Raw genomic sequence first — 25,415 nt, forward strand, 5'->3', positions numbered from 1 at the left:
TCACAACAACAATATTGCCAAAGCATCAAGAATCTAAGTATTTATAAATCAAAGTATTTTATCTCCCAGTAGATGGCACTATTGTGTCAAATTTTACTACATTAGGGATTATTGATTTTTTTAATTACTTCGTTTGGGTATTTTTTGTGAAGTGAATTGAAGCCTCGTATAAAATTAATCATAACCAATATTGTGGAATACATAAAGTGTTGAAGGGGGTTGCATACATTTGTAAGGTTTCTTAAAATGTTATAACATTTCAAATATATAGTCTGTTAACTGCGTTATAGTTTTTTATTTGTAGGTGGCTTCTTATTATGAAGACAGTGGGCGTGTATGGCATGACCACGTGACTGTGTATAAACCAATGGAAACAGCTGAGAGGACGTGTAATCGGTCGCCAGATTATGGTGCGACAAAAGTGAGTGAGGTGGCAACTGGCAAGAGTGGGCTCAGTATAAGAAGTGGCTGTTTAGCTCTGTCGTGTGTGACCAGGGCACAATTCATAAACTCCAAGGAAGTGCAGCTTTCATTGACAAGGTAATGTTTTTCAGGTTTTGATTACTAGTCGGCCTCTCTGATTCCCAGTTAGCGTCTCCAGTGTGAGGCTACAATACCAACGGTTAGCTAGCCAGCCAAGGGACTGTAGCGGATGTAACGTTACTTATGAGATGCTGTGAAGTTTGCGTGACTAAATTGCACTGTACTCACTGTAATCATGCTATCAATGTAAATGTTGTAACGGTTGCCTACATCGCGTCGCTTGGCTGCCAGGCACTGCAGCTGAAACACGGGCCCCAAAACTGAATTGATTTGATTTGATTAGGTGCCCACTCCCCAGTATGACCTGGGCCAGGAAGCCAGAGCTCACACTAGCCACAAACGTGTAACGTTACATCATCCCCAAACAGCACCTCTTGGTCAAGGCTGTGGTTAGACCAGTATCCTCCCTTGTCTCTCAGTCGTCAGCTACACCTAACTGATAACTCTGTTTCCCCATTTCCAGGAAGTCGACCGTGAGCTAAGCTAAATGTATCGAACTTGCCTGGCTAGCTAGTTAAAGCTCTAGTCTGTGTCTAGCATGAAGTGGGTGTGGTATCTGTCTGACCAGTTTTTACTCTTGTTAGCCTAAAGTACATGTAGCTTGTTAGTGTGCACTGGGGAGGTGATGCTAGAGTACAGTCAAGTTCATCAGACCGCAGCTGTTTCTAAAGCAATGCCTCCTTGCTGGCTAATCCCCCATGCTTGTGTTTCCTGCAAATGCTCTTTCCTTCCCCGCAGATGGTCAGTAGGAGCTTTCAAAGGAGACACACACATTTCACGGCTAGATGACTTCAAACAATGGACTGGATCCGTGGATTATGACAGGCTAAATACTGTGACATCTGCCTCCGAGAGCATGACAGGATAGCCTGCTAAGCTAATTCCTAGCTGAGCAGCTAGCTAGCCTTCTGAGATTAGATATCAATCATCTTGCAGGCTACCTTTCTATATTGAAGTGTCACACTTAGCCCCAAACTCAAGAACGGCGGCCAATAAACAATTGTTAGTGCCAGTAGCTGAGAAACGAAGCCTTCATAAAATGTTATCAACATTCAAGAGGAAAGGGAGATAAGATGCCTGTTATCAAGGCTCACTACTTATCACTGTTTGCTTAGTGGTAATGGCACCTCCTGGACCAGCTGAGTGTTCAGGCTATTCTTTGCATTGCTTCCAGCTATTTGAGGTTCCTGCTTCTCAGTAAGGCTGTAAACTGCTGATATTTGGCCTAAAAAAACATGACCAATCAATGCATGGGTGTGGGGGAGGGAAGGCATGGCAGTGATGAGCTGGCTGAGCTGGTCTGGCGACATGCTGCGATGTCTGCAACCAGAATGTCAACACCACCAGAACAACCTGCCATCCTTGTGTCAACTTGCCACATTTATCACATCCCATTTCAGACACATCAGCATTTACTGTTGTAAGATTCCACTTCGTGATTGTGGCCTTGACAGCTTGTTGGTGAGACTGTGTATTCGGGTGGACATAATGTAAACATGTTTCTCCTCTCTTTTTTTATGCCGATCATATGCCGCCGTTTTGACTTGTTTTGGGGTGTTTAAAAATAAGCTGCCTCTGGATTTGGCCCAGTTCTAGTGATACACTGATATCTTCTGGGGTCGATGCCATTAGAAATGTAGAGGGGCTGGGTCAGTGTTACAAAACTCATAGTCATAGTCTATATTATATAGGCCTACACCCTTTTCAGTGGCCCCACCTTTACTCCTCATATCCAGCCTAGTTCCAATAAACTAGAAATCCTGGAACAAATAGGGTGTCCACACAAAAAGTTTAGCATTTTAATAGTGCTAAGTAATCAGTGGTCAGAGAGAAACAACTGTGTTTTGGTCTTTATCTGTGTTTTCCCATTGTCCTGAGCTTAGCATATGAGCATATCAACCATTGAAGTCAGTGGGTGGCCACTCAGCTGTTGAGTTAATAGTAGTGGTAAGCCTTTTGCCATCTGACTTTGATTTATACCAACTTTCAGAAGGTCCCTTTCTGTCAGGTTTACTGCAAGACAGCACATGTTCTGAATGAAGACCTTGTATTGACCCAGCTATCTTAATGGTTTTATAGTGTGTCTAATTTCTCACTGTGTGTGCGTCGGCTTGCACATGTTGCACAAAGACTGGTTTGTTGGTTGAAGTAAGGGACCATAGCTATGTGTCGTGTACACACTGTAAATGTCTGATTTGAGTTGGAGCCAGGGGATTGGATGTTTAGACTGTTTTTATAAGTGATTTCCCCCTCAATTTCAGCTTTGAAATGGTATTCCTATGCCCCAAAGGACAGTTTATTTTAGTGTTTACCACTATTTGCTACATCTAAGCATGAAATGGCAGTTTGTCATACCTTCAGTGAGATGTTACAACAGTGTACAGCTCCATAAAGACTGTAGTGATAAAGCTGACTGTGACAGTACCCAGGATGTTTTTCTGTAGGCAAGGATGCATTTTCAGTCAGGCTCTCAGGTTTCTAGATTTGGGACAAATACCGATTGGACTACCGTTGGTCATAAACATGTTTTTTTAAAGTGAGTGATATTCCTATTTAATATTTGTTTTTTCCAGTGGCCAGCTTCATTAATAAACAGAGCGATGGTTATTTTAGATGGATGAAGGCATATATGTACTGTGGAAGAAAACTCAGGATGAGAGAGAGGCATTTTGAGGTTTATTCAATCTGCAGGTTGGGAGTCAAGGAACTCAAAATCTGGATGATTTTTATAGTGTTGAATATTCATGATTATATTAATACAGAGAGAATATAATAAAGCTATTGCTCAAAAAGTATAAGGTCATATGAACAAGACTGAACAACCAATGATAATTATTGTTCTAGAACTTTAATCAGATGCATAATAAGAGGTGAGCACCTTCTTCTAGAAGTTATTATTTTGTCAAGGCCACTTGATCAGTGTTATCTACGGGATTTGGGCGTTTGCACATTCCAAGCTCACAGTTCTATGAGAAACACACAAGATGTTACTTTTAGAGTTTAATCTTATAATGGTGAAGCAGATTCAGTATTCTTGAGTTTTAGGCACGTAAGGTATAAATATGGGTCAAAGTTTGCATATTAAGTGAGCATATAGGAATGTTGTTTAGCATAGGTACTTTTCCATTTCTTCCTCAACAGTACACTAACAAAGTAAATGGACTGGCACTGTGAAAAGTTGGCAAATGTACGATTTCGTCAAACCTTTAGAGGATACTATTCCTACTGTGGTTGAGCTGGGTGATTTACAACAGCTCCAGGTTCTAATGCCTGTCACTGCGAGGAGTATGTTGTTTACATTATGTGCAATCCAGCTGATAGCGAACACTTTTACAATTATTTCAGTTACAGTTTACAGTTCATAGCGAAGGATTTATCATTGCAGGAATCCCATAACTACAATCTGATAAGGGTTGCTGACGAGGTAGCAGAATGCTGCCATGGCTACTTAGCTTGAATTCAATAAAGCTATGATAACGGCTTCTTTTAAAAAAAAAAAAAATCTTTTATCTGGTTATATTATCTACTGCAGTTCTCACAGTACAGCCCACAGTGTCCTTGGCAGTGAAACATTCATTAGTTTTGGCCTAACTTGGTGTAGCATTACTGTTGGACTGTATCTAACTAGGGATAGCCTTCTGAGCTCCACTGCCCCCTTTTTTTCTGACTAAGTATGCATATCTCATTTAATCAGAATCACTTTTATTTACCTTGTGTCCCACATAGCATGTATAAATGACAGGGATGGGATTGTATTTTTTTCAGATATTTGGGGGGCCACACAACTCCCATTAATCTTTTATTTTATTGGGATATTGCTCTTTTTTTTTCTGTTCCTGATCACATCCCTAAAATAATGTTCCCCGCACATCTGCTTCACTTGACACACTATGCAAACATTTACCACCAGATGCATTCATTGGACAAGACATTAAACAAGGTTCTGCTTGTATTTTGTATAGAAAAAACATTTAATAAAAGGTCTAATCTTTGTACACAGTATTACATTTTATTGTCATATGTTTTTTTTTATTTTTTTTATGTGTTTTCCTTATCTTAATACCAAGCAGTCACATTACATGGTAGTAACTCTGGATTTATATTCGCTTGGCTCATAGCTCCCAGTTAATCTAAAGTGCATCTAGAACACTGTCTGGGGACTTATATTTTTGTCTGATTTATCTGTTATCATAGCTATGATGATGCTGTTCTTGTGTGAAATTAATTGTCCGTGTCCTCTCTCTTCAAAGGTCCTGTGCCAGCCAGCGCTGCCATGTCGGCGAAAGCCATCTCGGAGCAGACAGGGAAGGAGTTCCTCTACAAGTACATCTGCACCACAGCGGCCGTGCAGAACCGCTTCCGCTATGCCAACGTCACTTCTGAGACGGACTGGGACCGCCTCACACAGGAGCACCCGTGGCTGCTCACTGAGGTGAGGCTCACTACAACCATAACAGCTTTCCACTGACCTGCCTTGGCTGGGATTTAGTTTCCTCTGCCGGCTTTGGAGGGGGATGCTGTTGAAATCCTGAAGCTAATTGCGGATGTCACTGAAACCTGTGTCAAAAGGTTGACTTGGCTGAAAATGTCATTGTGCAGAAAGCGTAGGTTACTTGTCTCACTCATGTCTAACAAAAGCCTGACTTTTTCAGGTTTGTGCCAGCATCAGCCTTCAGTTCAGACTCTTTTCTAATCTTATCATAATAGTGAGTTTAGATTAAACACACAAGTCTGAAACCAAGCTACAAATCTTGATTAGGTTGAAGGCTGTCATGTTGCAATTAATGTTTGACACGTTTTCATGATTTTTGGATCCGATACAGATAAACAAAGATATATGCATCACATCAAGTGTAACAAGTTTCTCATGAAGACATATAGGCTAAGCACCTCCTATTAGAATTTCAGAAATGAATACCTGTGCAGGTGGACTTGGTAGTGATTTTAGTATTCCCTAGTAATTCTGTGACACCATTACCTTATTTAGCCTGGTATCAGTTTGATATGCTACACCAGTATCGATGCATCACTAGTCTCAAAGCACTTGCAAACCTGTGGCTTTTGGCTCGTTATCTGTCTCTCATCTGTCCTTCCCTCGCTCCTCCTGTAGCGGCTGGCGGTGAAGCCAGACCAGCTGATCAAGCGGCGTGGGAAGCTGGGGCTGGTGGGCATCAACCTGGACCTGCAGGGCGTCCAGGACTGGCTCAGACCCCGCCTCATGAGAGAGACCACTGTGAGTTGACTGGTCATCTGTCTGTCTTTCTTTCTGCTCATTTAGCTCTCTTGTTACCCAGACAGAGAATGGTCAGTCTGTTCTGAATGACTAGCTATCCTGTACCAAAGTCCCCCATCGAAATCACATGATTTAATCAACTCAGCCTGTGCCCAGGAAAATGTCCAGTACTTACTCTACCAGTGTACCAGTGCACAAACTGCATGTTGATCCTTTGGTGTTCATTTATCCTTACCTCTAATGTCTGTTTTTTGGACATATTATTGATTTGGTTCTTGAACTTTGATGTCGTTCTTTCTTGGATAATTTTTGCAATTGTACACAGGGCCGGAGGCCTGCCTATAAATGGGAGCCATGATCTCACTGTGGTTCTCTGGCTAAATAAGTTATGACTGAATATTACAATGCAGCCTAGCGGTCTGACTGCTCTGACACATGTAGTAATCACATGAGTACCATGTGCTATTACATGAAAAGCATGTAAGCCACCATTCTCTGTCCATTAGTCCCACAATATGGACCTGCTATATGTGGTGGCATGTTGTGTCCAGCACCAGAGGACATGGGCTTATGTTTAGATCTGCCAGGTCAGAGGTTATGTGATGCCAGTAGAGGGGGGTGGGTGGGTGGGTGGGGGGGGGTCTATTCTGGTCCGCCATCAAAACAACCCTGCTCTACTAGTCTTTCTACAAGCAGTCGCCATACTTCCCGTCTTTAAGCAAACTACTAGTGAATTTTTGCACCAGCCAGCTTTTCCATTGGTTGTTACTCAGCTTTTTTATTTTTACCTCTCACAGTCCTGTCCTCTAAATCTTCCAATAAAGCAATGTGTTCTTTCCTGTTTGCACTAAAAAAATATTTTCTGCAGAGCCATTCATTTCTGCACTTGGCAGTAGTTACCTATCAAGTCCATAATTAGGTTAGACTTGTGGTTGCTTGTGGTTTGTGAAATGAAACTGACAGGTGTCTTGACAGGTGGCAAAAGCAAAGGGTGTGCTGAAGAACTTCCTCATTGAGCCATTCGTTCCACATACACAGGTAATGTGTCCCAGCCTGTTATGTGTCCTCAGTCCACATCCTGCCTAACCTGGGACTCACGTTTGAAAGCCAGCATGCAAGCAATTCATTGTGCTAAAAGTGATCCTGTGTGTTTTATGTTTATGCCAGTGTGCACATGTCTACTTGGTATATTTATTTCACATAATTGCGCAGTAATTAAGTGTGTTCTGAGTGTGAATGGTGTTTACGTGTGACTTGCTTGGCACCCATGTATCTGTATGCAAACTTCTAGCTGTATGAGAGTCGGTTTAGGAAAAAGGTGTTCTTCAAAATGCAAATATTCAAAACACAAGTGAGAATGCGTGCTCTCCTTTTGGCAAATGTATTTAAGTTAATTACATTTTGAACTAAAAGTTTGAAAATGAGTTGAACCCAAACTGTGTGCATCCTTGCCCTAACTCTCCACTGGCCTGTCCACCCAGGAGGAGGAGTTCTATGTGTGCATCTATGCCACGCGTGAGGGCGACCACGTGCTTTTCCACCATGAGGGCGGCGTGGAGGTGGGCGACGTGGACGCCAAGGCCCAGAGGCTGATGGTTGCCGTGGACGACAAGCTGAGCGAGGGCCAAGTCACAGAGCAGCTCCTCACACATGTCCCTGAGGACAAGAAAGAGTAGGGACACATCTTAACCTCCTGTTTTTATTGTTATGTTTTTTTCTTTAAAGAATATTTTATGCATCTCTGCTTTGATGATTCAAACATGCTACAGCAGTGGTTTTAAACACAAACTTAGATGGTTGAAAGTAAGGATGCACTGATACTACTTAGCATAAGGCACAGAAGGATGCTGTGTGTCTCTAATGAAAAAAATTGGTTACATCTCAGTCATTTTTGTCCAGTGAACCCAACGTAATGGTCTTATGTGCATTAGGTCAATAAAATAAATGGATTGTTTCAGATGGTACTCTAATACTTTGAATTGGCATTGGCAGTGAAAAGCTGGTATTGGTGCATCTCTACTTTGTTACTGTGATGTGTCTACCTGTGGGTGCTGCATGGTTAGCCATAGTATTGTTAGCTTAACACTCCCACTCTCAGCGTCATGTGGACTGGAAATGATACAGCATGAAAAGGCAAATTGCAACTGGACAAGTTTATGCACTGCTCCGCTTTCTTGCTGTGAATACTGTTCCTCTCTGCAAGTGAAGCAATGAGGCTGCGGTTCGCTGTTGTTTTGTGGAGTTTTTGCCCCTCTCTCTCCAGTATTGCGCCTGTGTCCTTCTTGGCTTTGCCAACAGAGTGACCTTGTGCAGTTTGTTTTAGTCTGTTCTTTTCCTCCTCCACATGCTGTGTCTATCTCCAGTGTAGAGAGCATGCTGGCCTCTCTCAGGCCTTCTATCTTTCCTTTGTATTTACTCTGTTCTCCTTTACAAGCAAAGTGTGATTCAGTGTGACATCTGTGGTGATTTGTAACATAATATAATATAATATGCACTGCCTATTACAAGTGGCAGTGTCAGTCCTGGTCACCTGGCAGTGGGGACTTTGACACTGCTGCCTTGGTAGCCACACTGGCTGACACTAAGGCTGTTGGATAGCATGAGGCAGAATTGTTTGCCAACAAGAGATGTCATTATTTACATTTCATGGTTTATAGATGGTGAGGAATAGTGTTCTCTCACTCCATTTTTTTTAGTAGTATTCCATTAAGGCATGCTGTCACTGACCCCTCTCCCCTAACACAAAGTAAATGCTGTCTTGGTTTTGTATACTCATTTTAATCTGATGATCTTGTCTCCTTTAAAGAGTCCTGGCCAGTTTTATAGTGGGCCTCTTCAACCTGTACGAGGACCTCTACTTCACCTACCTAGAGATCAACCCACTAGGTATGTAGCTAATATCGTAGAGGAGTTCTAACTTTCAGAACTCCCAAAAGCAAGAATCGAGTGTTACTAAGCAATTCTGAAAGTAGGGAACAGTACTGACATTTTTTGAACAACTTCCACATCTTTATTTAAGGAAAACATTCATCACCACACAAATTACTCAGCCCAGAGAGAGACTGAACATCACAAAGTAACCCTAACCCCTAAGAAGATAGTAATGGCTAGTTCAGTTTTCAATTTAAATGTCCCAATAGCTAATTTGTTTCATAGCAAGTATCAAAACAAAAACAGAAGAGATACAACAGTTTGTAGCAGTTCAAGTTGTCCATGCAGTTTCAGGCAAGCAGCATAAGACAAATCATTGTCATCATCATCACAACCAGCACTACCATCCCCACCAATAGTGTTGACATCATGAGTGACAACAATCATCATCCTCCCTCGGCCAGCGTTTAGTTCCTCTACCTGTTTTTCTTGCCAGTAGCGAGGCTGAACTGATGGCCAGAGGGTAATTAAACAAGTATGGGATGGGCACATTCAGAGATGATGACATGCTTTGTTTACCACCTGCCAGTTATGTCACTCAGGCTGCTGAACTGTGCCTTCACAATTATTACATTACACATGTTACCAATATATTACCAAGCTACTAATAATTACCATATCACCAAACTATACCAACCTGGAACTGAGGGGAAATTTAGTTTAGGGAAAAGCTTGGAGCGATTGAAAGTGTCAACATTTTTTTATTATTTATCTTAACCTTATTTGACAGGCTGGTTGTTTTGGCTAAATGAGATTTATGTGCATTTAAGAGTGTTATATAAAGATGTTTTGTAAATGCTGAGTGAATAACATGACTTTTTTCCTCTTACCAGTGGTCACCCAGGATGGAGTGTACATCCTTGACATGGCAGCCAAGATTGATGCCACAGCAGATTACATCTGCAAGGCCAAATGGGGTGATGTGGACTTCCCCCCGCCCTTTGGCAGAGAAGCCTATCCGGAGGTGAGGTGGAAGGACGGTGCAACAGTATTTCTGGGGGGCAAATTGAATTCCATTGGGATTGTAGTGGCTGTTGACATGAATGAGGCTTTTTCACTGGTTAAACATTTTTAATTATGGAAGATGTATGAGTAGGATGTTTTTGGTGGAATAACTTTTTTTGTTTGATTGTTTCTCCTGGACTTTGACTTAACAGATTAATGTGTTGACACCATGCCCCTGCATACCTAGTAATCTTGTGGTTTGATTTATTGGGAATTGGAAGGAACAACACATAAAAATATTGAAATGTATGTCAAAAGTTGATTTGCTAGAAATTCATAACTAGATTTATCCCAGTCATGTTCTTCACAATGTAGAATAATAAGGTGAGGCTTGTCCATCATTTTTGCCAGTAGCTTTCTACTAGCACCCAAAGCTTAATACATTCGCCTCATTCAGCAACTTTGGTGCACAAGTAGCTTCAATCTTGGTCTGTGCTTCCATTCTCTGCCTCGTGCATGGACCCGAATGTATAACCACTCCTGTGGTGTGTCCACTGTAGGAGGCCTACATAGCTGACCTGGATGCCAAGAGTGGTGCCAGTCTGAAGCTGACCCTGCTGAACCCTCGCGGCAGGATCTGGACCATGGTGGCCGGAGGAGGGGCCTCAGTGGTCTACAGGTAGGAACCAGATGCCTATCGATGATGAGGAAGGGCAGGGCTTTTTATTAGCTACCTGGGGCTATTTATTTAAAGTGCTTTGAGGGGCTGTTTAACCTTCTTCACCACTTGCAGCACTGAGATGCATTTATCTGTGAGGCATCCTCCTCTACGCTGGTTCCCTTGATCCAAAGATATTTAACAACGGTCAAATCCAGATACACACTCTTTAATGCAGTTTACAGTCTTTTAGCGCAAAACTTGAAATGAAATCATATATGGTTTATACTTCACAAAATGTCTACAGAGGTGTTCAGAGGTGATTTTGGCCTGACCTCTCTGTTTAGGATAGACATGGATGATTTGCATATGTGCATATGTTTTTGTAGAACTCCAGTTGTTTTTGGTACTGTGCCTTGCATTGCTTGTGGCTGTGTGAGCATAACCTGCTCCACTAGTCTAGTAAAAACCATCGGTGCATTCAACACCCTGTGGCGTGACCTCAACTGCCCTAATTTTGTTTGTGCTTACAATCTTAACATTAACATAGCATGCAAGTATGTAGGGGGAAAGTATCGTTATGCTGCGACAGTTTGAACTCTATTTATTCAAGGCCAAACACGGGTGTGTGCCTGATATGCATGTTATTAGTATTTTTGTAACGTCAACCAAACCTGGAAAATGGTGTAACATTATGTCAAGTTGGAGGAAAAACTTGCCTACTAAGCTATTTTTTTAAGATTCAGTTCAAGTATTTAAAAATATCAGGACACAGTACTTGAATGTCCGTCTCCCCTCTGCTGCAGCGACACCATCTGTGACCTGGGTGGGGTGGATGAGCTGGCCAACTATGGCGAGTACTCCGGAGCGCCCAGCGAACAGCAGACCTACGACTACGCAAAAACCATCCTGTCCCTCATGACCCGTGAGAAGCACCACCAAGGTGAGTATGGCCACAACGCACTTCTCCAGAGGCTTTCACAATCATGGACTGCCAGTCTTGACAGTTTTGATTATACTGGTTAAATAATTTAGAATGTATATTTCTTACAGACTTGGGTGATATTGCTTTAAACGTGGCAATAGGTGTTGGCTCACACCTCTGCCATGTGGCCTACAATCCTTTAATTGCTTGTTCTCCTTGAGTATTTCACAAGGCCACTGTTCACTCTGTGTATGTTGCCAGCAGTAGACTTCATGGCTGTCACCAAACTATGTTACTGGGGTGTCAAGTTACAGCCACGGACTTATTCTCAACATGCCAACTTCTCTACAGGGAAAGTGCTGATCATTGGAGGAAGTATTGCCAACTTCACCAATGTAGCGGCCACATTCAAGGTGAGATATACTGTACCAACACTTATTTTATCTGAGACATTGTTTGTAAAGTAAAATGCAAAGTCATTTCAGTAAGATGAAATCCTACACTAATAACCCACCTGCTAATGATATTACTTACTAACTCTTCCTAATACCACTATAAATGTTGTCACAGGGCCCCAGAGTGTGACTAAGTCTGTGAAATTACTAATTAATGAATTAATAATTTCACCTAAGGAAAACATATTCAAAAGCTGTGTTTTGTGCTTTCAAAAGCTATTAAAGAATATAGTCTTGTCTTTGTGATTGAGGATAGTCTGTTTTTGAATAGCAGAGCTGCTAGAGCTCCATTCCTTGTGGACGCAGGCACGCCCTCTATACCTGATTTAAGAACTGCTGTCTCACTGCTAAAACACATTGGTCTCTCTCAGTAGGTAATCAAGCTTTTTGTAAACTGTATGAATGCAATTTGGCCAGATCACACACAAAAGCTAGTATTTGCTAACTAGAGTTAAAATTGTAGTAAAGCAATGTATTGTTTATACAGGCCAAAGCAGAAAATAACTGACAGACAATAGACAACATATTAATAACTGTGAATAAAGCAGTCTGCAGACCAATATGTTGCTGCTACTGAATTATGTGCTGGTGCACCCAGTGGAAAAGTTGGTCACTGCACACAGAGTGTGACAATATACAGCACTTTTCTTGTTTTGTTGAAGCATGGGAGATTGAGATTTTGCATCTTGCCTCATGACATGGAAATATTCGACAGTGTTAATTAAAATGACACAGGTATTCCCTGGGTCACTGAGCCACGCCCACCTGGCCTCATATACCTACACACATGTTTATTCAAAGGAGCCCTTCCCTCTACTGCACATAGCTGACCTGCTTGTCTCTCTCCTCAGGGCATTGTCAGGGCCATCAAAGACTACCAGGGTCCTCTGAAGGAGCACGAGGTCACCATCTTTGTTCGGCGCGGAGGCCCCAACTACCAGGAGGGCCTGAGGGTGATGGGGGAAGTGGGTGAGTAATGCTAGGCTGAGGGTCAAAGGGCAGGCTCAGTCACAGAACAGGGGAATGAGATGGTGTTTATGTTATGTAATATGCCTTTGAAGTCACTTTGGATAGCAGAAGAATCTCCAAAGTGACAGAGTATAGATTATTTGTTTGACTACACATTGTTGGTATTCCACGTGAGCCTTCAGTTTCCAAAAGTTTTTGTAGTAGCATGATTGACAGAGTAGTTGACTACTGACAGTTTAGGTGATGAAACATTCCCCACCATATGAATAGTCTTACTAACAGGGGAGCCCTCTTTTTAAAAAACACCAGAAATCTGTACTCTCTGGTCATCTGAGCGGGTGTTATTGAAATGTGTGGAGTTACAGAAATATACAAAATATACATTTTGACAGCTAATTAGAATGCAGAATGCAGAATGTTTGTTTTGGAATACATGCACAAGTGTTTGTAGTGTTTGAATGACAATAATTGAAGATTTGATGTGTCTATGCTACCTCCATTCTTTGGGGGGTGAAGGGAATATAAATTGGCAGGGGATGTTTTTAAATTGAGCCATTTGTCCAACTCCTGGGTGTATTTCTTTCTGCAGGGAAGACCACAGGCATCCCCATCCATGTATTTGGTACAGAGACCCATATGACGGCCATCGTGGGCATGGCCCTGGGCCACCGGCCAATCCCCAACCAGCCTCCCATGGACGCTCATACCGCCAACTTCCTCCTCAACGCCAGCAACAATGCTATGGTATTTTCAATACAATGACATGTTGAAATAATAGGACAGCCAACAAGTCACCTGTACACTTTTAAACACACTTGGGATGTCTTATCACTGGAGACATGCATGGCATTTTCGTTTGTGAAATGGGGAGGGTACAGAAGATATTACTTCTGTTGTGATTCCATTGGAGAGTTCATGAAAACAGAATTATTTCTCAGCAAAACAAGCCAACACTGAAGATGCCACAAATGTCTCCAATTTCTGTTTACATTTTGCAAAAGCATTGCATACTGAAGTGCATTCCCTATCTTCTTGTGATATAATTCAGTTATGTACGAATGTTCAAACTCACACACTGTTTCAGCTGTGGAAGGCTCTGACTTTGCAGCTAGTTTATTGTATAATATTATGCCATTTTTCCTTTTTATGTTGTCCATGTTTGGACTGAGGCCTCTAATTCATTAGCCATGGTCCTCCATTTCAAATAGATGTCAGTTAAGGTTGTGTTTTCTTTGGACACTATTGCCTTATTCATAAAGACCTAAAGGCTGTGTAAACTTCAGCATTATTTAACTTTAGTGGACCTATTGCCTTATTCATAAAGACCTAAAGGCTGTGTAAACTTCAGCATTATTTAACTTTGGTGGACCATTTACATTTTTGCACCAGAGTCAATAAACATCCAGCCTCCAGCAATAGCTCACCTGCACTCCCCAGTGGTGTTTTTCCCTTACATTATCATTAATTGCAACCAGAATTACTGAAGAAAAAGGACACACAAAATGATCCATGCATTGCTCATACATGCTAGGGGATTATGGTATTTTGGATAATGTTTCCCCACAAATGCATAAACTGCCAGGTTAGATGGGTGGTTGACTGTTAATGAACTGATACAGGGAGCATGCATGCTAAAAGTGGAAAAAATGTTAAGTTAAAATTTTTAATTAAATATCACAACTAGACAAACTGGTGCCAGCACAGCACTCCTATTCCTCCCTTAAAGCTTTAATATACTTGGAGCATGTAAACGCTCAAAACATAGTAAGTGCAGTCTTTTGTTTTTAAACTGGAGGCTGTGTTCCCTCTCATACCCCTTTTCGACCAAGGCAGTTCGAGGGCCGGTTCGGAGCCGGTGCCTAATCTTGAACCAGTTCTTTGCGTTTCGACAGCCAAAGAACCGGCTCTCGGCCAGGAAAACTGGTTCCAGAGTGGCACCGACACTTTGCTGGTCTAGAATAAAGAACCGCTTACGTCAGGGGCTGGGGGCGGGATTATCGTGACCAATGAAGCCAATGAAGGCTCGCAAAGCCAGGAGCAACACTTGCAAGGAGACGTAGTCCGCCATTTTGGTTGTTGTGCTTGAAGTTGCCGCTAGTGTTGCTGGGAAAGCGAGACGTATACAGTGACGTAATGACGTGGCTCTCTAGCCAGCTCTAGCCCGTGGAAAAGCAAACCGGTTCTTAGAAGGTTCGCAAGTTGAACCAACTGCGAACCGGCACCAGCACCAGCCCAGCACCAGCACTAGGTTCCAGTTGGTGGAAAGGGGGTATCAGTTTGCCTTGCTGTCACTCCCAGCAGCACTCTTGTCACCATCTGTTTGTCAGTGACACCTATCCAGTGTGTTATGAAATGTTTGTAGCAATACAGGCTTTTCAGGGTTTTCAAACTGTTTGGCTCTTTTTATTTACTCAATCCCCCTTGAGATATTTAATATTGGAAATATGAAACCTTATATCTTGATAAAGGTTGTAGCTGCAAAACCTCATAATCAATGACTCTAACTATTGTGCCTGCATCTAGCCAGTTGAAGTCCAACACATGGCCAATGTATTGTCAATGGAGTCGAGTTTTTACACAACTGCACACATTTTGGAATACTCCTTTCACCACTTGATGGCTATTTCCCAGCCACGGGATTGTTTACCACATCTCTCTACCACTCTCTCTCTCTCTCCTTCTGCTGGGCTATGAATAATGCAAAAAGCTTGTATTTCTCTCTTCTCTGTACCAGACTCCAGCTACCACAAGGACGGCCTCGTTCTCTGAACATAAGGCAGCTAATGATGCCACTCCAGCCAAAAAGTCTAAAGCAGGTCTTCCAGCAGGTAACTAACACACCGGGCCTCGCCTCTCCACTGCTTCTTATCAGCCAAACTCCATGCATTAACTTACTCATACACTTCTCCTTTGCTGTCTGCTTCTTTATTCCTCTTGTCCTTGCTTTCTGTATTTCTCCCCCTCTCTCCCTCCTCCCCCATTGCCGTCACTGCTATTCTGCGTTTTTAATTTTCTTTCTATTTCTCCCTCCTCCACTTGTTTGGCCGTGCACTCGGTCCCCTCACCCTCCATCTTTTTCACGCTTGTCTCTCTAAGACTCTCTTCACTCTATACTGTGGCCCCTGAAGAATGTGGTCACAGGGGATTGGAAAGGTAAGTGGTGGGTGTGCCATGCCCGCACCTAGCTCTGCAGCCCACACTCTACATTGGTTTGTCCCCTTTCTTCTTGCCCCCGACCCCCCTAATCTTAGTAGAGAGGAGCGTGTCTGTGTGTGGTTTTGACACCTGCATTTCTGCATCACCTCAGTGCCTCCTACTGATTCTTCGTTCCAATGGGTACATTACATTCTCTTCAATAAAACGATTTTCTATCTTCAGCTCACATTGTCAGTCATCATAAGCCTAATTAAAGACTGCCAGCATTGTAGATAATCCACAAATTAAGGATCAATCATCAGTTCTCTAATGCTGAGACTCAAATTGGTGACAAGTAACTGTTAATCAAGTAGCGCTTTTTAGAGCAGATTTGTCATCTTTAGGCTTACAGTTGTGTATTGCTGTTTAGGATGTGGTTGTAGAATTAGAAGACAATAGTTCAAATGTTGGCTATGTGGAGGTGACATTTTGATTGTGATTTTGAGGACAATTTCAGTTTGCTTTTTACAACGGCTGTTGACACAGCTATGGCATGCTATGTAGCAGCTGAGCTTTGCATGCTCTTTCCTCTGCTGTGATGTATTTAATGAAGACTGTTTAAGAGATAGAACACAGTTGACAGAATGCATTGAAGCCTGTCAAATGATTACAATCAAGATGTACTCATTGTTTTGTTCTCTTTTGTTTTTGTGCTCATTTTGTCATATTTGTGTTTCCGTCCTGTGGGGTCACAGAAGCACAAGCCTCTTCAGGCTGCAGTGGAGGTAGGGAAGGTTGTGAAAAACCTGTCCTGCTGCCTTCTCCTCCCTCTCTCCTCCTCACTTTACCATCCCTTCTCTGTCTGTGATCCGTTTCTCCTCAGCCTCTCCCTCCTCTCGGCATTCTCATGGTGACTGGCTCACCTTATAGGGCTTTGTTTCCATCACTGAATTTGAATTGATAGAACAAGCATTCCCATTCAAATTGACATCTGTTGAATGGTCATTTGTCTGGTACATCTTAAGATGGATGCCATGAGGTTTAATAGTGTTGTCATGAAAATGAGCCTTGGCATTCATTTCTTTGACAACAGAGTTTTACCTAAAGAGATGACCATGACCCGCCACAGCTGGAAGGAACCTTTCTACCAGTTCAGTTTCTGTGGTTTCCCTTAAAGATCAGTTTTATACCAGAACACTCCTCCTCACTCTACAGCCCTCAGCCTTGCCCCTGAGCAACTGACTGAACTGTTGTAGAGGGAGTAATGGTTCTGGACTGTTTCTGTCTCAGTCCACAACTTCTGTGGATCAAATACAACAAGAAGGCAGTGAGTGTGCCAGGAAAAGAGGGGAGGAGAGACTTGGAGGAATGGAACAAATGCGTGGTTAGACGCTGGTTAACCATACAGCAAATACTTCAAACCACATTATACATTAACTTGACATTCTGCATTCAAACAGAACTCGTGTCACTCTTTACACTCCTACATTTTAAGTGTTCTGCTAAGTTTTAGTTAAAGAATGTATGTACAAGGTGCACACACAAGCAGTAGGTCAATAGCACAAATCAACTGACGCAAGCTTTTGTCTTGAAAACTGCTAATTTCTGCTGGTGTGTGTTGTTGCACTTACATATTACAATGTTTGAGGCTTGAGCAGTTCTGCTCTGTGTTGTGGGTCGCTGTGGTATCTGGAACTTGTTGCTTTGAAATGTATTCATTAAACAATGACATTTTCAGGGGTGATTAGCTGGGCGATGAAAGCTTCTCAGGGTTTTCTGTCTTTTTTTTTTTTAGACAAGCTTAGGTGGTATTGTTGCCACAGTGTGATGGGGGTGTTGCTTGGAGATGGGAGGGCTGAAGAGTAAGAGCACACAGCAACTACACACAGAAGGCTTTTTGCTAAATGGGTTCCGATTTGAAACCCTGTGCAAGTAAAGGCATTATTGAAATTCAGCCACATGCCTTTGTGGTTCAAGCTAGCTTCTTTCCTCCAGGGGAATGATTTTTTGCTTACAGTAATTCTACTAGCTTATAGCTTCACAACACTGATGTCATGTTGTAAGTCAAATTGGATGACAGTTTCGGCATAGGAAACAAAAGGATCCTTTGATGCAGCTGCAAACCTAACTTATTTCATAGTGAATGATAACAGACTGTATAGATTGCTTGCTCCTCCAAATTGGAACTACACGTCAGTCTTGTAGACATAAGTGGTTGCTGGAAGTTGTCTATTAAACAGAGGTAATCCAATTGGTCAGTAGCACAGGACTTGTGCAGAATGAAGTGCAGTTGTAGGTAGCATGCCAAAATGTGCCCCCCATCCCAGTTCTCCCATCACCCTACCACCACCACCACCACTGGTGCAATTTCTAATTCTAACATTGTGAGACCCCTTTGTGATCCTACTGAATTAACAGTGTGCCCTATATCCGCCCTGAGAGCTGTGTGTGCACTCTGCTTGTTACCGCCCTTGTTCCTGCTGTGTTGCTGAGCAAGACGCCCTCTCTTATCTGTGTTTTCTCCTTCTCCTTCCCTCTCTTCCTCTCCTCTCTCTCTCTCTCTGTCTCCTCTGTCCCACAGCCAAAGCCACCACGCTGTTCAGCAGACACACCAAGACCATCGTCTGGGGCATGCAGACGCGCGCCGTGCAAGGCATGCTGGACTTCGACTACGTGTGCTCACGGGACGAGCCTTCGGTGGCAGCCATGGTCTACCCCTTCACGTAGGTTCCCCAAGATCTCAGCAAGTTTGCCAGAACTGGGTCTAAATAAAATATAATACTACACTGATTACAAAACTACATCACTACACTGTTGGTTTCTGCTACAACATTTCAATTAGTCATGTTTCACTTTGGTAGAACAACATCATCTTTGAGTTCACTTATATAGGAGTTCTTGAATGTTCAACCACCAAATTTGGCTGCTCTGGGGACCCGTAGTCAGTCCCACTTTGTTACTTTATAGTATGAAAACCAAGTCTCAACATATCTGAAGAGAAAAAGTTAATTGTGGTAATATTGTTTCTTTTATCCAACTCAAACCTTTCACGTTATAATTTTACTTTGTTGCAATTGCTGGTATTGAACACTGGAGGGCGGAAAACTGAATACTGAATAGTGGTCACGGATCTCCAGATCTGCAAATTTGAGGTTGACTGTCACTGCAACAGTCAAACCTCCATAGACTTTCAGGAGCAATTTGCTACTAAAGTAAAATATTGCTTAATGCAAAACACCAGTGCCCTATTCTGCTGTTGAAACTAGTTACTTTAGTGTCCAAGAAATCACTGTGTGTCTGTGTTGCCTAGTGGGGATCACAAGCAGAAGTTCTACTGGGGCCACAAGGAGATCCTGCTGCCAGTCTACAAGAACATGGCCGACGCCATGAAGAAGCACCCCGAGGTGGACGTGCTGATCAGCTTTGCCTCGCTGCGCTCCGCCTTCGACAGCACCATGGAGACCATGCAGTACCCACAGGTAGACGACACATAAAATATTTATTTATTGCATAAACATCTGAGATTCAGTTAGAGAATGAATTCTGATTGGTCCTGACTCATCTAATTGTGTCTCCAGATCCACACCATTGCCATCATCGCTGAAGGAATCCCTGAAGCCCAGACCAGGAAGATGATTAAGATGGCTGATGAGAAAGGCGTCACTATCATTGGTCCCGCCACGGTACGCAGCCTTACACACAGGCCAGACATGTCTATTGGAAAATGAGTCGATACTAGGCTGTGAATGTACTTGTCAATGGAGATGCCAAGCACAGAAGTTAAGTTGACGTTTGTTAAATTCTGGGACCCAGGTTGGTGGCATCAAGCCGGGCTGTTTTAAGATCGGCAACACCGGCGGCATGCTGGACAACATCCTGGCCTCCAAGCTGTACCGGCCCGGCAGCGTGGCGTACGTGTCGCGCTCCGGGGGCATGTCCAACGAGCTGAACAACATCATCTCCCGCACCACTGACGGCGTCTATGAGGGCGTGGCCATCGGAGGAGACAGGTAATGGCTGTAGGCGGGCTCAACAGGCTGCATCACACAGGAGAGTTTATGTGTAGAATGAGCTCACAGGGAAACAATGGCGTAAAGACTAGAGTCCCCAAGTGTTCTGGAAAATATGGAAATATGCTTTTCCAGTTATGAAAGAGGAAAAAACAAAGAAACTCTCCAAACTGATCCACAATCATAAATGGCACTTAAATATTTAGGCATTGTAACTATTTTATAGGGCACCATTTCACTCTAGCTTTGCTTTTCTCTGAATTGATGCTGCAACATGCATCTTAGTTTGAGCATATCCTTAGACAATTTGGCCGTTAAGATTCTGAAAATGATTTGTTGTATCTGTTGAATCTGTTGTATTTGTTGATCTGTTGAAGCCTGTAGTAAAGCTGTTGGATGTAGGATTTGATTATTTTTCCCTGTCACACAGAAATGTATTGCTGTCTGAGCTGAGCTTGTTCATCAGAAGAAAGTATTACCAGGCATGCTGTCTAATGTGATTCCTTTCTAAGCCTTTCTGTTGCGGTCCTCTCTGCCCAGGTATCCAGGCTCCACCTTTATGGACCACGTCCTCCGTTACCAGGACACTCCAGGGGTGAAGATGATCGTCATGCTGGGAGAGGTGGGAGCAGCTCCTTGATTATTTACATTTTCAGAGTGGAACAGGTTTTATTTCGTGGAACAGATTACTTGTGCCATATGTATTTAGTGAATTTAATCCTATGAGGGGGAAACTGTACTCTTGTGGGCAATAAACGTTTCCTATTTTGACTATTTCTTTCCCTCTGACTCCCCAGATTGGCGGCACAGAGGAGTACAAGATCTGCCAGGGCATCAGAGAGGGCAGGATTACCAAACCTGTAGTGTGCTGGTGTATAGGAACCTGCGCCACCATGTTCTCTTCAGAGGTCTGTTGGCTGAAGGAGCTGGCTTTGAATTTTAAGTTGTAATAATCTTAGAATTCTTACTTTTTGAGTTTAACATATGTGATGCTGCTATCTTTAGGTTCAGTTTGGCCATGCTGGTGCCTGCGCCAACCAGGCTTCAGAGACAGCGGTGGCCAAGAACCAGGCCCTGAGGGACGCCGGAGCCTATGTGCCCAAGAGCTTCGATGAGCTGGGGGATGTCATCAGGTGAGAAGGTCGACATACGGTCGTACCACAGGGATGGTTGGTGAATAATTTGGAGCGTTTTGTACTGACATTGTGCATCTGTGGTGAAACAGGACCGTTTATGATGAGCTGGTGGCCAGTGGTACCATCGTTCCTGCTCAGGAGGTGCCTCCCCCAACAGTGCCTATGGATTACTCTTGGGCCAGGGTAAGACACCTTGAGTTATCTAGAAATAGTTTTTGTATTTTTTTTTAACAGTGTCTATCTTAGTCAGAGCAGAGCAGAAGGAATCAGTTATTTAGTCTATAGTAACAGTTCCTGAAATCCTACATTGTTTTTCCCAGATTTAGCTGAATGTTCATCACACTGTACAAACAGGTGGGATGTACATTTTGCTGTTCTTTCCTGCTAATATTTGCTTTACTCTTCCTGTGTTCCCCAGGAGTTGGGCCTGATCCGTAAGCCGGCCTCCTTCATGACGAGCATCTGTGACGAGCGAGGCCAGGAGCTCATCTACGCCGGCATGCCCATCACTGAGGTCTTTAAGGAGGAGATGGGTCTAGGAGGGGTGCTGGGCCTGCTGTGGTTCCAACGCAGGTAGGGATGAGGACTAGAGATATCTGTAATATGGAGCAGGTTGGTGTGGGGACTAGAGACATATTGATGATTGGGAGAAGGAAGTCTGGCTCGTCATCTTTTTGTAAGATGGTAATGAAGTCTGAAGACCAAATGAGTGAACTAAGCCCCTATTGCTGTGTCCACATTTAGATGGACACCTTGTTGGCTCTTCCCCCCCCCCCAGCCTATTTGATAACGTGTGTATTTTGTAACTAAATTTGTCAGTTGAGAAAGGTGCGGCAGAGTGACTAGCCACAACCAAGAGATAGTGCTTAAGCTTTGCTGTGCTCCTGTCCAGGTTGCCACGTTATGCCTGCCAGTTCATTGAGATGTGCCTCATGGTGACCGCTGACCACGGGCCGGCCGTCTCTGGTGCCCACAACACCATCGTCTGCGCCCGCGCCGGCAAGGACCTCATCTCCAGCCTCACCTCTGGCCTGCTCACCATCGTCAGTACTGCTCTCAGACACATACGCTCACACACACACACACACACACACACACACACACAGTATCATTTTGTCATCATCTCCAATCATTCAACAGCAAAGATAAGAGTATTAACGAAACTTCAGGGCATCCTGGTGGCTCAGTTGGCTATGGTGCATACCATGTACCCACAACGTCCTGGGTTCAAATCTGGCCTGTTGCATGTCAACCCCCCTGCTCTCCTCTATTTAAATTCCCACTGAGGCCACACATGTTTGTTAACGGGACCCCCCAAATGGTTTCTGTTCTGTAACATGATGAATCTCTTTCTTGTACTCCAGGGAGACCGTTTTGGAGGAGCTTTGGATGCAGCAGCCAAGCAGTTCAGCAAGGCATTTGACAGCGGTATGCTGCCCATGGAGTTTGTCAACAAGATGAAGAAGGATGGCAAGCTGATCATGGGCATTGGGCACAGGGTCAAATCGGTGAGCAGTACTTAGCCTTTCACACCACCTAACTGAAGAGCTTATTACTTAAATTAGTTGATCAAAACAAGACACAAAAATGCGGTTTTGTTCCTCAGCTATATAGTATGGGTTTATATGCTGTGTCTTTTTTCAGATCAACAACCCAGACATGCGGGTGCAGATTCTGAAGGACTTTGTTAAGCAGCATTTCCCAGCCACGCAGCTGCTGGACTATGCCTTGGACGTAGAGAAGATCACCACCTCCAAGGTACTTGCTTTGTCAACTCCCACTTCAACCCTTTTTCACAATTGGTCCGTTCTATTATCCAACTCAGCGATGGCCCATCATGTGGCCAAACATGACTGGTAAGAGTGGAGCGAAGCATATGAAATGAAGACTTTGGCCCTGAGGCTGCCCATGCAAAAACAACAACAACAAAAAACGGTGAAGCATGACCACATATATTTGAACTCAAACAATGCCAGTGCAAAACATTAAGGAAGGTTGGGAGGCTTAATGATCTTTCTCTGGAATGCAGACAAAATGTTTCCTCTTCGTTATTTTCAGAAACCCAATCTGATCCTGAACGTAGACGGCTTTATTGGAGTTGCCTTTGTGGACCTGCTCAGAACGTGTGGTGGCTTCACACGGTAAGAACATTAAACTCAGCCTGGGAGAGACTGGTGAGGCGCAAGGGACCATGTTAAGTAATAGAGGATTTTGTACCGGCAACTGCTGTTAGTGGGATGCACCGATGCCACTTTTTCACCAATACAAATTTAGAGTGCTTACAAAGTATTGGCCAATACCGAGCACTAATCTGATCCATTACTTTTAGTGAATATGGCTGGGACCATTAGTTTAGAATGTTTTAATAGCTTTACATTTTCAATTTGTTTTTATTGTTTTATTTGTTTAGGTTTTTATGGCAGTAAACCAGACAACTGTCTATACTACACATTGCTAGAGAACTGACTTTGGATTAGCACAATATATGTCAGTGTATTGCTAGTTTATCTGAGGACATTAATTACAAGAGCTTCTTCTGTGTTCTTCATTAAGAATTTGCAAAGTTAATGTTCACTGACTTTGATATCTGTATCGGTGCATCCTGAGTTGATAGTTTGCTATCTAGTATTGTTTCTCACATGTGTTTGGCTGAATGCTGATTGTTGTTGTTGTTGTTGTTGATGTTCCAGAGATGAAGCAGATGAGTTTGTGGAGATCGGTGCGCTGAATGGGATCTTTGTCCTTGGCCGGAGTATGGGCTTTATTGGTGAGTCCCATGATGATGATGATGATGATGATGATGATGATGATGATGATAACTTTATTTATAGAGCACTTTTCAAAATATATATAAAATCTGTACAGCTAGAGAGAAAAAAAAATAGTAATAATAAAAATTTTAACACAACAGAAGCATAAGACAGTCATCATAAGTAATTAAAAACAATCAAATTCATTAAAAGCAATCTTAAAAAAGTGAGTTTTTAAGAGTGATTTAAAAGAGGACACAGTACTAGGGAAGATGGAGCATCAATGAGTCATATCTGGAGGAGTAATAGAGCAAGACATCTAACTTGTGTCTGTCCTGTTTCAGGCCACTACCTGGACCAGAAGAGGCTGAAGCAGGGTTTGTACCGCCACCCCTGGGATGACATCTCCTATGTGCTTCCTGAACATATGTCCATGTAATCATGACATCACGCAGTGGGACGCACCTCCGGATGTGATTGCCCAAATCAGGCAGGCAGCATTTCATCGACTCACTTAATCCCTACTCATGACAACTGCTGCCTTGAGAAAACTGGGCAGGATACTGGAAAGTGGAAATATTGTTTGACCGAGGTATCTGGGTAGAAGGGGAGCACTAGTTTTTATGGAAAAAAGGGGAACCATGTTTTTAGATTTAGATTTTTGACAAACTATTTAAATGGGTTGAGATGTAACTTATTCAGTTTTGAAGAGCCAAACCAATGCAAACTGCAGCTACTGCAGCAGCACAAAGTTGATTGGTACTTGGGAAAATGCACACAAACCTGTTTCACGCAGTTGGTACGAGGGCAGAATTCACAGCACATTTTTATCATGACCCCTGCATTATGGAGGCTGATTAGTTGACCTGCAGTACGCTAATAGTTGCTGATGGCAGTGATTTTAGCTCGTTCAAGCTCCGCAATACTGTAACTTGTCTTATTTTTATTATTACTATACTTGCAAATTAACCAGTGGTTTAGTATTTTATCAGCATTTGCCCTGTTTTAGGCCTTAGGAAGTGTGCTTGGGTATGCTTTCTGGGTGACTGTCTATTGCACCTTAGTATAAACACTAGAGCTAATTTTAGTCTGTAAGCTTCCTTCTCCAAATAAATTACACTCCCACTGAGAAAGAGATCTCTGATCTGTGATCAGCACAAGATAAACCAAAGTAATTTTTAGGAATTAGTTATTGTCCTTGTTAAACAGAGTCACAGATGGTCCAGTGAGGCATCTTTTGGCGAGGGACCATGAAGGCAGTTTGCTTTATTTGGGGAATAAGGTATTGCAGGTACTATGGACGTCTGGCCCTGTAAAAGAATTGTTTTTCTGTTAAGACTTGATATCACCTCAAGATGCTTTGTAACTGCCCACTGTACGGCCTGCTATCTTTGTTTTGCTGTTTTATTTAACTGTGAAATAAATGCTTTGTTTTCGTTTTTTAATATATGCTGTTATATAGTAGTATAATAAAGATCTTCTTGTTTTACTTTTCATTTTGGCTGTAGTAGTATTTTGTGTAAATCTCTATTGTGGGTTAAGTGTGATCTGACTTAATTCAGTGAAATATCTGTGATAGGAGGTGCTGGCTTGATGCTCCAGTGAGTTACCAGCAGTCATCCCCTTTCAGCTAACATCAAAGCTGAGTTTCTACAGAGCTTGCAGCATCTCAAACCTGCCACCCTTTTTACAATGGTGATGAAGGGTCAGTTCAAATTTGACAAA

At 42.8% G+C, this 25,415-nt stretch overlaps 1 protein-coding gene across 2 annotated transcripts; it reads left to right on the forward strand.

The window, feature by feature from the left end:
- Positions 1-410: 410 nt before the first annotated feature.
- On the forward strand, positions 411-25,186 carry aclyb (ATP citrate lyase b). 2 transcript variants are annotated; one of them, XM_071920319.2, is made up of 29 exons: positions 411-540; positions 4,794-4,975; positions 5,654-5,776; positions 6,752-6,814; positions 7,258-7,448; positions 8,583-8,662; positions 9,541-9,671; positions 10,213-10,331; positions 11,117-11,253; positions 11,587-11,648; positions 12,542-12,659; positions 13,249-13,403; positions 15,394-15,487; positions 16,550-16,579; positions 18,376-18,517; positions 19,105-19,273; positions 19,373-19,477; positions 19,608-19,804; positions 20,345-20,426; positions 20,602-20,712; positions 20,810-20,937; positions 21,030-21,123; positions 21,359-21,513; positions 21,833-21,983; positions 22,305-22,448; positions 22,585-22,698; positions 22,999-23,081; positions 23,631-23,707; positions 24,035-25,186. In XM_071920319.2, exons 2-29 carry the CDS (start codon positions 4,817-4,819, stop codon positions 24,127-24,129), a joined length of 3,309 nt encoding a protein of 1,102 aa, XP_071776420.1. In that variant the 5' UTR covers positions 411-540; positions 4,794-4,816; the 3' UTR covers positions 24,130-25,186. The 2 variants fall into 2 exon arrangements, with proteins under 2 accessions (XP_071776420.1, XP_071776421.1); XM_071920320.2 differs by lacking the exon at positions 16,550-16,579.
- Positions 25,187-25,415: the final 229 nt, after the last annotated feature.

Source organism: Centroberyx gerrardi, chromosome 20 (assembly GCF_048128805.1).
Source record: "Centroberyx gerrardi isolate f3 chromosome 20, fCenGer3.hap1.cur.20231027, whole genome shotgun sequence".
Lineage (NCBI taxonomy): Eukaryota > Metazoa > Chordata > Actinopteri > Beryciformes > Berycidae > Centroberyx > Centroberyx gerrardi.